The 12582-nt window shown below is 39.3% G+C and overlaps 1 protein-coding gene across 1 annotated transcript in view; it reads right to left on the bottom strand.

Moving 5' to 3' along the window:
- The window catches only part of PCDH15 (protocadherin related 15), a 1343394-nt gene that overhangs the window by 120769 nt on the left and 1210043 nt on the right, over positions 1–12582 (bottom strand). The window contains exons 26-27 of the mRNA XM_035724230.1: positions 9994–10103; positions 8175–8315 (exon numbers count right to left, since the gene is read on the bottom strand). Coding sequence (XP_035580123.1) covers positions 8175–8315; positions 9994–10103 — 251 coding nt within the window. The remainder of the gene's footprint in view (positions 1–8174; positions 8316–9993; positions 10104–12582) is intronic.

Raw genomic sequence — 12582 nt, 5'->3', positions numbered from 1 at the left:
CTATGCTGCATGTTTGCATGCATCCGCCTGATAGTCGCATCCCTTCACAAGCTGGGCTTTGTTTTCCAGACTTGCTCATCTCCTGGATAAGCCTTTATTGAGCATATGTTTGTGCTACGCCTTTTAGGCTACTGGAAGCTATCAATACACATAACAGACAAAAATCCCTACCCTCAAGGAGCTTAAATTCATTACAAGTGTTTTGACCATATTCTGCTCTCCAGCCATGCTCAAATGGTGTAATACACCATTTGAGAGTTTATACTCTCACAACATACACAGCATACAACAAAAGTTTATGTTGTCTCTTCTCCTTCCTTTTATCCTGCTGATTTGAGCCCGTCTTTTTCCTGCTGCTGAATAAAAGCTCAAGTTACTCGTGATATTTAAAACAAAAACATTTTTTTAAAAAATTTTATTTATTTATTTGTCAGAGAGAGAGAGAGAGAGAGAGAGAGAGAGAGGCAGGCAGAGGGAGATGCAGGCTCCCTGCTGAGCAAGGAGCCTGATGCGGGACTTGATCCCTGGGATCATGACCTGAGCCAGAGGCCGACGCTTAACCGACTAAGCCACCCAGGCATCCCAACAAAAACATTTTTAATTAACAGAAAGTACTATAATCATGGTTAAGTTAAAAAAAAATAATCTAGTTCAATATATTAATCAGTACTTCCAATTTAATTGAAAGGTAAACCTTCTCTTCCGTCCCAGCTCAAGCATATTCCTGGAAAGTCTCCTGTCTGCTCCTTTCTTCTTGATTCATCAAGCTCCTCACCCCTTCCCTAGCAAGTGTTTTTCTCACACAGGCTGCCGTCTTCTGGCTCCTGAGGTTGAGGAGGAAAGGTAGGTAAGGTAGGCAGGAAAAGTTCCAATGTAAAGATCACTATAGGGAAATGGTGCCCCCGCGTTTGGGTCAGACCGGTGTTTGAAGCAGAGACTGTCAGTGGGGTGCGCTGAGCTATTTCAGGTTTGGGACAGCTATTTCAGGTGGTTTCCTCTCATCCCCTTAGTAGAAAGGCAGGTCCATCTCCAGCTTTTAATGTTTGCTTTTCGCCCGCGTCCAGGTGATCGTACTGCACATCCGCAAAAGCTAGCACTCACCTGGGTCCCAAATCTGGACCTTGGGTAGCATTTTCCGGCTCTCTGCCCACGTAATTCTGCAAGGGCAGGCTTGTCCTGGGGGGGTGGTTGCTCCTCTCTGCTCCAGCCAGTAACAGCTTGTCTGCACTACTGCCCCCTTCTGACAGTTCTTGGACAGGGACGCCCTGTGCCCCTGAGACACGGCCACTGAGGTCTCACGAATCAGTAATGTGAAACTTGAGATGGAAGAGTATATACTCTCACAACCTCCTTTTCTGGCGATGGATGTGTTGTGGAGCAGAATGCAAACACAAGTTTACAAACTTTTCCTCCCAAAGGAATACTTCAGATAAGACCGTTGCTAAATCTCCATTCAGTTGATCGTGTTTACTCTCCTTGGGAGTAAGGGTTTATACAGCGGTGAACTGCTGGGCTGTCTGTTTTATTTTAAATATCTTTGACAGCCTCTAACTATTTCTTGCACATCTCTGTCGTTTTAGGTCTATTGTATCTTGGTCCTTTTTCTAAATTTCCAGTTGAATACCTAGAGTTTCTCATCATTTCTAAAATGTGCTCTCTAGTAGTGTTTGGAACTGTCCTTTCAAACTTCCTTTGCTCATTCTTCAGGGTACAGCTTACAGGTCAGTCTGTTTGCAAAGACATCTCCGATCTTTCAGGTGGTACCTGCTCACTCTTCTTTGGACACATCACCACGGGCACCACCAGCCACCACGCCCGTGAGAGTGTGTGGCGTGATGTCATGAGTTGTGTATGTGTCTGTCCCACACTGAATAAAGGGATCCTGAAAGCAGCAACTTCATTTCATTACCTCTGTGTCCTAAACCCCTATGACAACACCTGATACATTATAAGTGCTAAGAATCAATGTCAAGGCAGTGAAATAGTCTCACCCTCAAAGCAAAACAAATCTCTAAGTCCTGCCCTCATCAGTGACACGCAAAGTCTAGAGCTTGTTGAATAGGAAGGAAGAGAAAAAGAGAGAGGACTCTTATCATATTTGTGGCTTATGGGAATACATTGTAGTTCAACTGCTTTTATTTTAGCGGTAAGCTAATGACTAGTAGACCCATTCTCTTCGTGGTTATTTTTCCATTCTGGGGAAAATTTGCTCCTTAAAAATGCTTTCCGTTAATTTGGACTCTTTTACTCATCATTCGTTCATTCATTTGGTCATATATTTATTATAACTGCCCAAATGATTAATGGAGTTTAATGATAAAAGCAGTTAAGAAAGGCTAAATTTATCTAGAAGCCCTGTATGAAAAATATAAAGCACACGAGTGAAAACTTAATCCTAAACTTGGTAACAGCTAACAGTACGAAAACCTGAGAAGGTTCTAGAGCTCTCATTCTCAAAAAATCATCAGCTGTGAAACGGTTCCACTGATTCAACAATTGTTTCAAGTATCCTTGGATCAAGATGTGTATTTAGGGAGTTGAAGAAGAGGATTGAGGTGAAATGTAATATCCGAATCTTCCTGAATCGCGCCACATTACAGTCAGGAATTTGAATGGCCAAGTATGAGGGACGGGATACCGCGGGAGTACTGCAGGAGCCTTGCACCTCCACGTGTCCTGCTGAGTGTGCCAAAACTGCACTGCGTGGACCCTTTTTCTCTACCAGGGACACAGAACTATTTACGTAGCTGGCAATTCTGAAAAGTGAGATAATGCTTCGCAGAAATGCAGCCCGCCGTCCTGCAATTTCCCCCATCTCTTTCTAGGAAGACTGCTATACCTTGCTATAAAAGTGGCAGAGTCTCCAAGCTCCGTGTCCCCCGCCCCTACTGTGGTGCATTCCACTCAGGGCAGGTCTTCCCTGGCCCTACACCTGCCATGGGGTCTGGAGCTCAGGGACCCACGCCGTATGCTAGGTGCCACGTTGATAACGCCTGCTAATACTTTCACTGTGAGTAACGAGGTCCTTAGTCTCTGACCCAGGGGTTTCTTTTATCAGCAGCCATGGAACTAAATTATTAACCTATACAGTTATTTTTGTGGGAGTCTCTTGCTTCTAGGTCTCCTCACTATGCCATTTTTGTAATTAGGATAGTATCCTAGCAATCAAACCAAAAACCCACAGATCATATCTCCAACTAAACACCGCAACGAGCTAACCTCCAAATCACAGAACATGAGCAACTAGAGAAAACAACAGATGGAAACAAGATCACTGTATTATCAGCAAATATGATAACAGCAACTGTTTTTAGGGAAGCTGAGGGAGGGCTAAGCATTTCTGTTGCCCTGAGAGCCAGTGAGTCTCAAAGTCGCCAGCGCGCATTAAGTGGAAATCTGACTGAGGTAATAGGAAAGCGATAGAGCAAAACTCCACACTACAGAGAAAAGGGAAACCCTGAGAACAGAATATAAACTGAGCAGGACAGGGACAATAGGGCAAAAAAAGAAAAAAAGAGGGAGAGAGGAAGTTTCTCCAGTGAAAGTGCGAGTGCTGAAAAAAGCCGATCTCTAAAAGTAAAAGGATAATATTTCTTTTTATCATTTTGTGAAAATAACTGAGAGAATAGTCTAGAGCTAAAAAATGCTGTTTTATCAACCACCTTCCTTTTTTGACTGTAGAAAAAATAATTTCACCGACACATGAAAAATAGAAAAGGACCATGACCAAAGCCCATAAGGTTAAAAAATAAAATAGAACAGTGATCAAAACAATGGCTCTTAAAAAAATAAAGGTATTTGAAAAAAATGCAAACTGTACATTAGTATTTTGAAATAAACTAAAATAGTTTATGAAAAGAAGTCTTGGAAGAAAAACACGTATCAGAATTTAGAAAAACTCATAAATTAAAATCTTAAAAACATCTAAATGCAATGAAGAAAGATATTAAAGAGAGAGAGAAAGGGATATAAGAGATAGGAAATGATTCATTATTTGCACAGTAGGAGTGTCCTATGATGAAATACAAGTTAATAAAACAAGAAAAAATTAAAAATGTAGAATTCAAGAAAAAATTTCTGAAATAAGGTTCGAATACATATACCATGTGTAGAGGCAGAAGATGACTCAGAATAGCCAAAACGGAGACACATTCCAATAAAACTACTGAACTTTAAAGGAAAAACAGTAAATTCTTTGGAAATTCAGAAATAAAACCAACATGCATTGGAAAAGAAAACCATTTTGTCATTATACTTTTTGGCAGTGATATTTCATGGGAGAAAAAAACGGAGTGAGATATTTAAGCTGAAGAAAGAGAAAATATGAGTCAAGGCTTTTTTTTTTTTAAGATTTTATTTATTTGTGAGAGAGAGAGATTGAGAGCATGAGTCGGGGGAAGGGGCAGAGGGAGAGGGAGAAGCAGACTCCCCACGGAGTGTAGCCTGACCCTGGGCAATATCCCAGGACCCAGAGATCACAGCCCGAACAACCAAGAGTTGGGCGCTTAACTGACCGAGCCACCCAGATGCCCGAAGTCTTTCATATCTAGCCAAATTTATGTTCAGTTTTCAGGTCCACAGATAAACTGTCAGTAATGCACAAAAATATAGGTAATGCTATTCTTGTAAGCCTACTGTGAGGAGTCTACCACAGGACAAACTGTCGACAACTAGATGACTGATTATTATTGATATTAACAGGAATAAAACAATATTTCTTCAAATGCGATGTGTGGGAAAAGGAAGTAGATGAAGCAGAAGCATTGCTCACAGTGAGAGATACACAAACAGCAGGGGAGGCGCCAAGTGGATTATGTAAAGTAGAAGTAAGAGAAGAGTCACAGTCTGGCCTACAGATTGTACGGGCAAGTAGAACCGCGCGTTGGAGTGGAGCCACACCCATTTGCTTAGTGTTGGAGAAGTGCCCACCATTTTGTTTACAGATTGTATCTCTCTTCTTTTCAGCTACCACAGGACTGAGTAGTTCAACAGAGACCATACGACCCATAAGACCCAAATTTTGTGTTATTTCAGTGGTTGATTTGGAGTATGATGGTGAATCAACACATTACTTTGAAAACCAGGAAATATAAGGGAAGAATCAAACATTTTTTCCTGTCTTTCCTATAGAAGGAGGACGTCAGGGTAATCAAATATTTGATGTGGAAGAGTTTCTCTTTATGGAAAGATTTGGCTACTACAAACAGAAGAAATGGAAGGACAGAATCAATAGGTAGGACATGACCACCGGTGGTGGCGGCCCTCAGGAAAGGAAAGTCACAGGCACAGGCGTGCCTCTCTGAGGAAGCAGTGGATATCACCTACAATTTATTTGTTTAAAAAAAAAAACAACAAACTAAATCTAACCAAGCCTCTAGCTCTATCATTTTACAGGAAATAAAGGAGATAAAGAAAAATATGAAAAGACCCCTTAGAGGCATGCTCATTGAAACCCAGGCTTCAGAAATCTCATTTCCTGAACAAATAAACATTAAAGGAAATTAAAAGGTATGGTGGGAGGGAAGTCTATATTTTTAAAAGGGACACTTGAAATACTTTTCAACCAAGTGCAATATATGGACCTTATTAGGATTCTGATATGAATAAATTTTTAATATATTGACTGGATATTCATTGATATTGAGGAATTTTTATTAATTTGGGCAGAGTAATAATGGTGTTGTGATTAAGTTTTGAGCCCTTATCTTTAAGAGATACATACTGAGATATTTGCAGATGAAATATTGTGTCTCTGATATACTTCAAAATAATAAGGCAGGGAATGGTTGAGAACACCATTAGTAAAGTTGGGCAGTTGACACTTGAAGGTTCATTATAATATTCTCTGGAATTTTATGTACATTTGAAATGTCCATACTAAAAAATCAAAATGTTTTAAAGATTCCTAGTGTCAAAAGTTATGAAATGAGTTCTGAAATTGTTCTATTTTAATTATTAAATTGCACTTAAATATTAAATCCAGTTACAGCATAGTTATAAAACTTACTTTGAAAATGATTTCATTAACAAATTGTTGGCAAAGAAATTACAATAAAACACTTCTTCAATGAATCAAACCTCTTTTGTTTATTAACTTTATTCATGTGACATATGGCAGAGCTGAAGACCATGGGGCAGCAAATTCTAAAGCAGGGATAAAGCTTTAAGCAATTAATTAATTAACCTAATTTACATAATGGCTTTATTTTTGCATAGCTAATGAACTAGGGATTCATTATAGGCCATTAACAGTCATTAATAAATGAAACTGTGGTTTAAATACATGAGTTTGTATTTCAGACTCCAGAGGCAGAGGTCAGTCATGAAATGTTAATAACAATATTAAAAGCATCAAGCATTAAACAAACTAGCATTTAGCTTTTAGATTTCATGTGCTTCTGAGAGGCTACTGCACGCACCCGCTAGCTGGTCTTAGTTTTCCATGCATTCTTGGGCACATGTAAGTATATGTAGCTGTATTAGTGAAACTTTTATTAGCCTTAGATTAGATTTACATTAAAGTAACGAGAACTAGTTGTATCATATTCACATATGAGATAACGATATGCCTTTATTCCTAGAAATTGGAGCTATTTCCTGAAAAATGCCAAGTTCTAAGACCTAAATATTTAGCAGATTTTTCTTTCTAAATCTAACTGTTCATTTTTTTCAAAGAAAGATGACAAATACAGTTTTCAAACAGTTTCCATGTTTTCCTTAGTTGCAATAAGCTGGTTTGCATTATATAATTTAGAACTACTCTAACCTTTTGACTCCTGATTTAGTCAGTTCAATTGACAATTTGAAACTTCCTCTATATTTTATAAAAATATAATTGCCCATGGTAAAAGATTTTAAGAACTCAAGAAACCAGCCTGATATTTTTAAAACAATTTAATTATGCAAGTGATGAATAATCACAGAAGACAACTTAATTTCCTTAATTGCAAAAATATACCGTGTATAATCTGATTTTTTTCAGATGACTTGGTTGTACCTTTCTGAGCAACTGTGCAACCCTCCACACTAGATCAGTAAGTGAGACTTGAAAGAAAGAAAAAAGAAGTCATTACTTTTAGGATAGCAATTACCGCACTGGTAGAGAAAATTCTAGGGCACGTCTCTTGCCTTTTCTATCTACCTTGCTCTCCCTTCTTCCACCACCTGGGCTCTGTGGCTCTCGCTTTATACTTGTACCCTCGCTGGGGTTCTCACAGGCTCTTCATTTTCCCTCCTCCCCTTCTAAAGATGCTGATTGACGCAGTGTTAGCATAGGATGTCCAGGAAGGGCCGTGGAGTGAAAGGAGCCTGTTTCGGAGCCTGTTTCCCCCTTCACGCTCTCTCTGAGCCTCCGTTCCACTAATGGTTAAATTTAATTGGGTTTTCTTGAGCCTTCTAAATTCTAAAAAAGTTGGTGTGATTATAAAAAGATGAACTGCCCAAAGTGCAAAGGAATATTACCTCAATGGATGGAAAAGAACAGCATTTATCTTGTTATTAGTAAGATCTCCCAGAATCTCTGCTCGTGCCCTTCACAAACTGGCTTTACTTGCTCTCTTGTGTTGGTAAACTATATCACATGGATGTTGGAGAACGATTCTGGCGTCAAAAGCTGTGCGCTGAAATCTCTGGGTTTTCATTTACCAACAGCGTCATTTTTAAAAAGTCACTTAACCTTATCGTGTCTTTGTAAAATAGGAATAATAATTTTCATCTCCTAGAAATGGATGTGAATTAAATATAATGCCAGATATAACTTACAATAAACGTTAGTCGCTCTTTTAAGATGCATTTTCCTCTGTGCTAAGAAAATCAGTTAAGTACAAGAGACCACACGATTCAAGAGAATGTCAGGCAGTCCTGTACCCATTAACAATATACACACCAGAGAGTTTGCCAGAGCCTCACAGTGGGATTAAGAATAAAGTTGATTCTAGCAATATTGTATACCCAGTTTGAAGACAGTGTGTTATTGCCTTGATATTTCAGGAGTATGAAATCACTCCCAGCACTGTCCTCTATCAACTGTTAAAATGGATGGGCAATCAGCTCCAAGTACTACTGATCTCCCCACATTCATTCTTTACTGATAACTTTTGGACCTATGTATTTCATCAGAAAATGAGCAGAAGCACCATAAAATCCTTCCAGAATGCTTAGGTAATATAACTTACTTTTTGAAGGGACTCGGAGATTGGCGAGGACCACTTCCAAGGAATCGGCCTGGACGCGAAGTACATAGCTTGTCCTGGTCTCAAAATCCAGGGGGGCATTCACATAGATAACACCTGTGATGTTGTTAATTCCAAACATATCTGCAATTAAAATACAGTTATTTGGTCATTTCCTTCATACTATAAGAAAAAAAAAAAGAATCCTCTTTAAAAGGCACCGTGATTTTAAAAATGCTTCTTGTAAACAGGAGTAATGCATGAAAATGACAGGATGCTGGCTTTTGGAAACTATGTTCCATCTCTTCAAATTATTATCAGTGTATCCTTAAGTGAACACCTTAATTTTCTAGTTATGTTGAGATTCTCCTGGACAACAATGTTTTATCAGTCAATTAAATTTGGGAAGCACCACACACTATATCCATCATGGTAGATTCGGATGGTTCTTTAAATACTAGAGGGCATTAGAAGTTCGTGATATTTAGGGAGGAAGCATAGCAGCAAAGTAGGAACAAAGAAGAAAGTAAAAAAAGTAAGATGTCCTGCAGTTGCTGCAAGGGCAGCCATCTCTAGTAATGGTTGGTTACTGAAATACTTAAAAAGGGCCTTTATAGGGGTGCCTGGGTGGCTCAGTCGGTTAAGCGTCTGCCTTAGGCTCAAGGCCATGATCCTGGGGTCCTGGGATCAAGCCCCACATGGGGCTCCCTGCTCAGCGGGAAGCCTGCTTCTCCCTCCCCCACTCCCCCTGCTTGTGTTCCCTCTCTCGCTGTGTCCTCTCTGTCAAATAAATAAATAAAATCTAAAAAAAAAGAGCCTTTATAATTGTCTTGAGAATTGCTTAATTTTATATTCATTCATTTACTAAATATTAAATATTGAACATTCATGTATTTATTAAGTGTATATTGACTATTTCTTTTTTTCTAAAGATTTTATTTATTTGTTTTTGAGAGAGAAAGAGAGAGAGAGAGAGAGCACGAGTGTGGGGGAGGGAGGGACAGAGAGGGAGAAGCAGGCTCCACCCCAAGCAGGGAGCCTGATGCAGGACTTGATCCCAGGACCCTGGGATCCTGACCTGAGCTGAGGGCAGACACTCAACCGACTGAGCCACCCAGGCGCCCTAAATGTTTATTGACCATCTCTTGACGACTTAACGACATGCCAGGCCATCCAATTTATCAAAAGGAGAAAACAGAGGACCACTAACTGTGGATATAATGGTGAGAAAAAGAACAGATGAGAAATGCAGCTGTGAAATTGTTCTCAGAAGCTGGCAAACCATCCTGTTCTCGGTGAAGAGTAGTTGGTAGACGAAACTCGAATTATTTATTTACTTCTAAGTTGACCACTTGAGGAATCATATTATACGATATACATGGGTTTTATCATGGATGCGGCTCTTTGGGCATTCAAAATTATTTACGATCCTAAAATTTCTTCAGTGTTGGGCCTAGCTATGACATGGAGTAGGTCATGGATGTTCCAGAACAGTGGGAAGAGACCCCTGTAGACAACAATCATGACCAAAACCTGAAAGTATGATGTGTTAATTTTGAAGAAATATCATTAAAATATCCCTAAATGAGGGCAAGAGGAAAGCTTCCAGAATTGGATAGTTAGTATTTCCGGGGGGTGGGGGGGGGTGGGATCACGTTTGTTAGTATAACCAAATGTTTTAATCTGATTGAACACTTAAATCACATTTAAGTTGGATAGGTTTTTATTAGAAAAAAATAGCGTAAATAATAATTCAATCTGAACTGAGTCCTAGGTCCAAGTGTTAGTTTATGGTGAAGACACAGACCGAATATCTACTCACCTTCTTCGTTTCCTGAAACTATGGAGTACACAATACTCTGGTTGATGGCTGCTGCAGAAATCACTCCAACCATAGTCCCTCTGGTGGCAAGTTCACTCACTGGAGGAGGTCTGCAGGTTTAGAGAAGGGGGTTCATTTTTTGTAGTCCATTTGTCATGACAGAGTTTTGAATTTAATAATAGAATATGCTAGTTCATCATGTGTGAGTGCATTTATTTGAATAATACATTTTCTGAAGTTTTCAAAGAAGTACCACATCAAGACTCCAGCCCTAACAAACTGTGTTCACAATTACGCAAATGCTCTTGGTTGCAAACGTCTTGTCACCTGCATTATTTTGAATTTGAGATATAATTTATTTTTGGATACTATTTTATTATCTGCCCAACATCATACAAAAATTCTTTCCACTTGCTTCTCTAAATTACCTTCTGAACTGAAAGCAAGAGTAGGGTACAATTTGCTATCTTAATTTGTAAAGTAAGATGTTGATCTCGTACCACTGCTGTTAGCATATTTAAGCAATGGCTTCCAGATGACTCTTTCTAGTCCTTACTCTTGCGCTACTGTGATGCTCTATCTGTACGAAAAAAGGATTTGAACAGAGAGCATCACAACACTCACATTTCTCTTGAACTCACTGATTTTGCTTACCTGTAGCCATGTTCTGCCCTCAGTACTATGATATTTACTTAATTTCCAAGTTATATTTTCAACAACACATCTCATTCTCAAAATCTCCATTTATTTTACAGTATTGGTCACTGCAACTAGGCTACCATAACTTTAATCCTAAATTAATGGAAATAATCTCACTTTTATAATATACAGGTGTTATATTACCCAGATCCAATAGATTTAAAAAAATCAGTGAATAGTCCAGTCAATCTGTCTAGAGCGTCCCACTTCTCAAAGCTTCCACTTCTTTCCTCAAGCTGATAAGACAAATCCTACCATCATGGCTTTTTCTTTTAATACTTACTCTCCTAATATTCCTCCTCATTTTTTAAATATTTCATTTACTTTTTTAAAAAATATTTTATTTATTTATTTGACAGAGAGAGACACAGTGAGAGAGGGAACACAAGCAGGGGGAGTGGGAGAGGGAGAAGCAGGCTTCCCGCAGAGCAGGGAGCCCGACGAGGGGCTCGATCCCAGGACCCTAGGATCATGACCTGAGCCAAAGGCAGATGCTTGACTGACCCACCCAGGTGCCCCAATTCCTCCTCATTTTTATCCGCATCTTCTCAGTTCTTCTAATTTGGATTACATTGTGCAATTGTATTGTGCCTTCACTGAACCCTTTTATAACAAATCCTGAACTACAAACATAGAGTCCAGAAAATTAATCACATACAGCTCTTTATAAACATGTCCAAATTGCTGTGTTCTTTGCCACCATAGTCCATATGCTTGGTTAAGTACTGAAATGTAAAGCGATCTGTTTTACAGATGCTCTAGCACCTAATGGTGGTCTATAGATTCATGGCATATTCAACAACTATTTTTTTTACTAAAGAATAAAAACTAATCCATATAACTTTTAATGAAAATGATAAAGTATGCATGAATGTACACATGTATTTTGTTCCCCTGCATCTTTTCTGCCTTCTTTTGTTACAGCAGATAACCACACCTCCTCTATACCCCATCTAAGCGGTTTGGGTAAGGCTGCCAGAGTACACACCCCCAAGGTGTGTAGATAGATACATTACCCATCTCTGGCCACTGGGGATGCTTTATGTTCTTTGCTCAGTGTGATGAATCGATACACTTTTGTACGGTATTTTAGATTATAAAGGAGACATTAAGACCATGTGCTGTTTGGCGCATTGCTTAGTGATTGACTATGGTGGTTGTGAAATCAAAAACCTGGAATGGATGAAAATCAGAGAGATGGAAACAGGATAGTCTCTGCCATGGACCTCAATAACGGCCCCTCCTGACATTCCAACCCTTGCGTATTGCTCTCCTCTTGCAAGACAGCCAGACTCCAGCTTGCTTCTAATCAACAGAATACGGCAAAGAAAATGGGAGGTCACTCCAGTCATTACATTACGTAAGACTGTATTCTGCAAGTTCCCTCTTGCTAGGGGACTCTAACTCTCCCCCTTGCTGGATTGAAAGAAGGGGACATATGGAATTGTCCATATGGCAAGAAACTGAAGGTGATATGATGTCTGACCACCAGGCAGCAAGCAACTGAGGCTCTCAGCCCAACATCCCACTCATAACTGATTCTACCAACTACCACACGAGCTTGGAAGCAGACCCTTCTCCAGTCAAGCCTCAGATGAGACACTGGCCCTGGCCAACACCTTGATTCACACTTATCTGAAACAATGAATCACAGAATGCAGGTAACTGATTTCTGACCTATAGAACCTTCAAGATGATATATGTGTTGTTTTAAGTCATTAAGTTTGTGAAAATATTGTCTTGTGCAAGAGATAAGTGACACACATGGCTCGGATGTAAGAGCAACAAATTAACTTAAGACAGATCAATATATCACACAAGTTCATTTTGATACAAGAAAACATATGTTAGCCAGATTCTGGGATCACTTTCATAAACTGAATTTCTTCT

Source organism: Zalophus californianus, chromosome 15 (assembly GCF_009762305.2).
Source record: "Zalophus californianus isolate mZalCal1 chromosome 15, mZalCal1.pri.v2, whole genome shotgun sequence".
NCBI classification, from domain to species: domain Eukaryota; kingdom Metazoa; phylum Chordata; class Mammalia; order Carnivora; family Otariidae; genus Zalophus; species Zalophus californianus.
The sequence above is the reverse complement of the archived record's forward strand: the minus strand, read 5'-3'. Positions and strand labels throughout refer to the sequence as shown.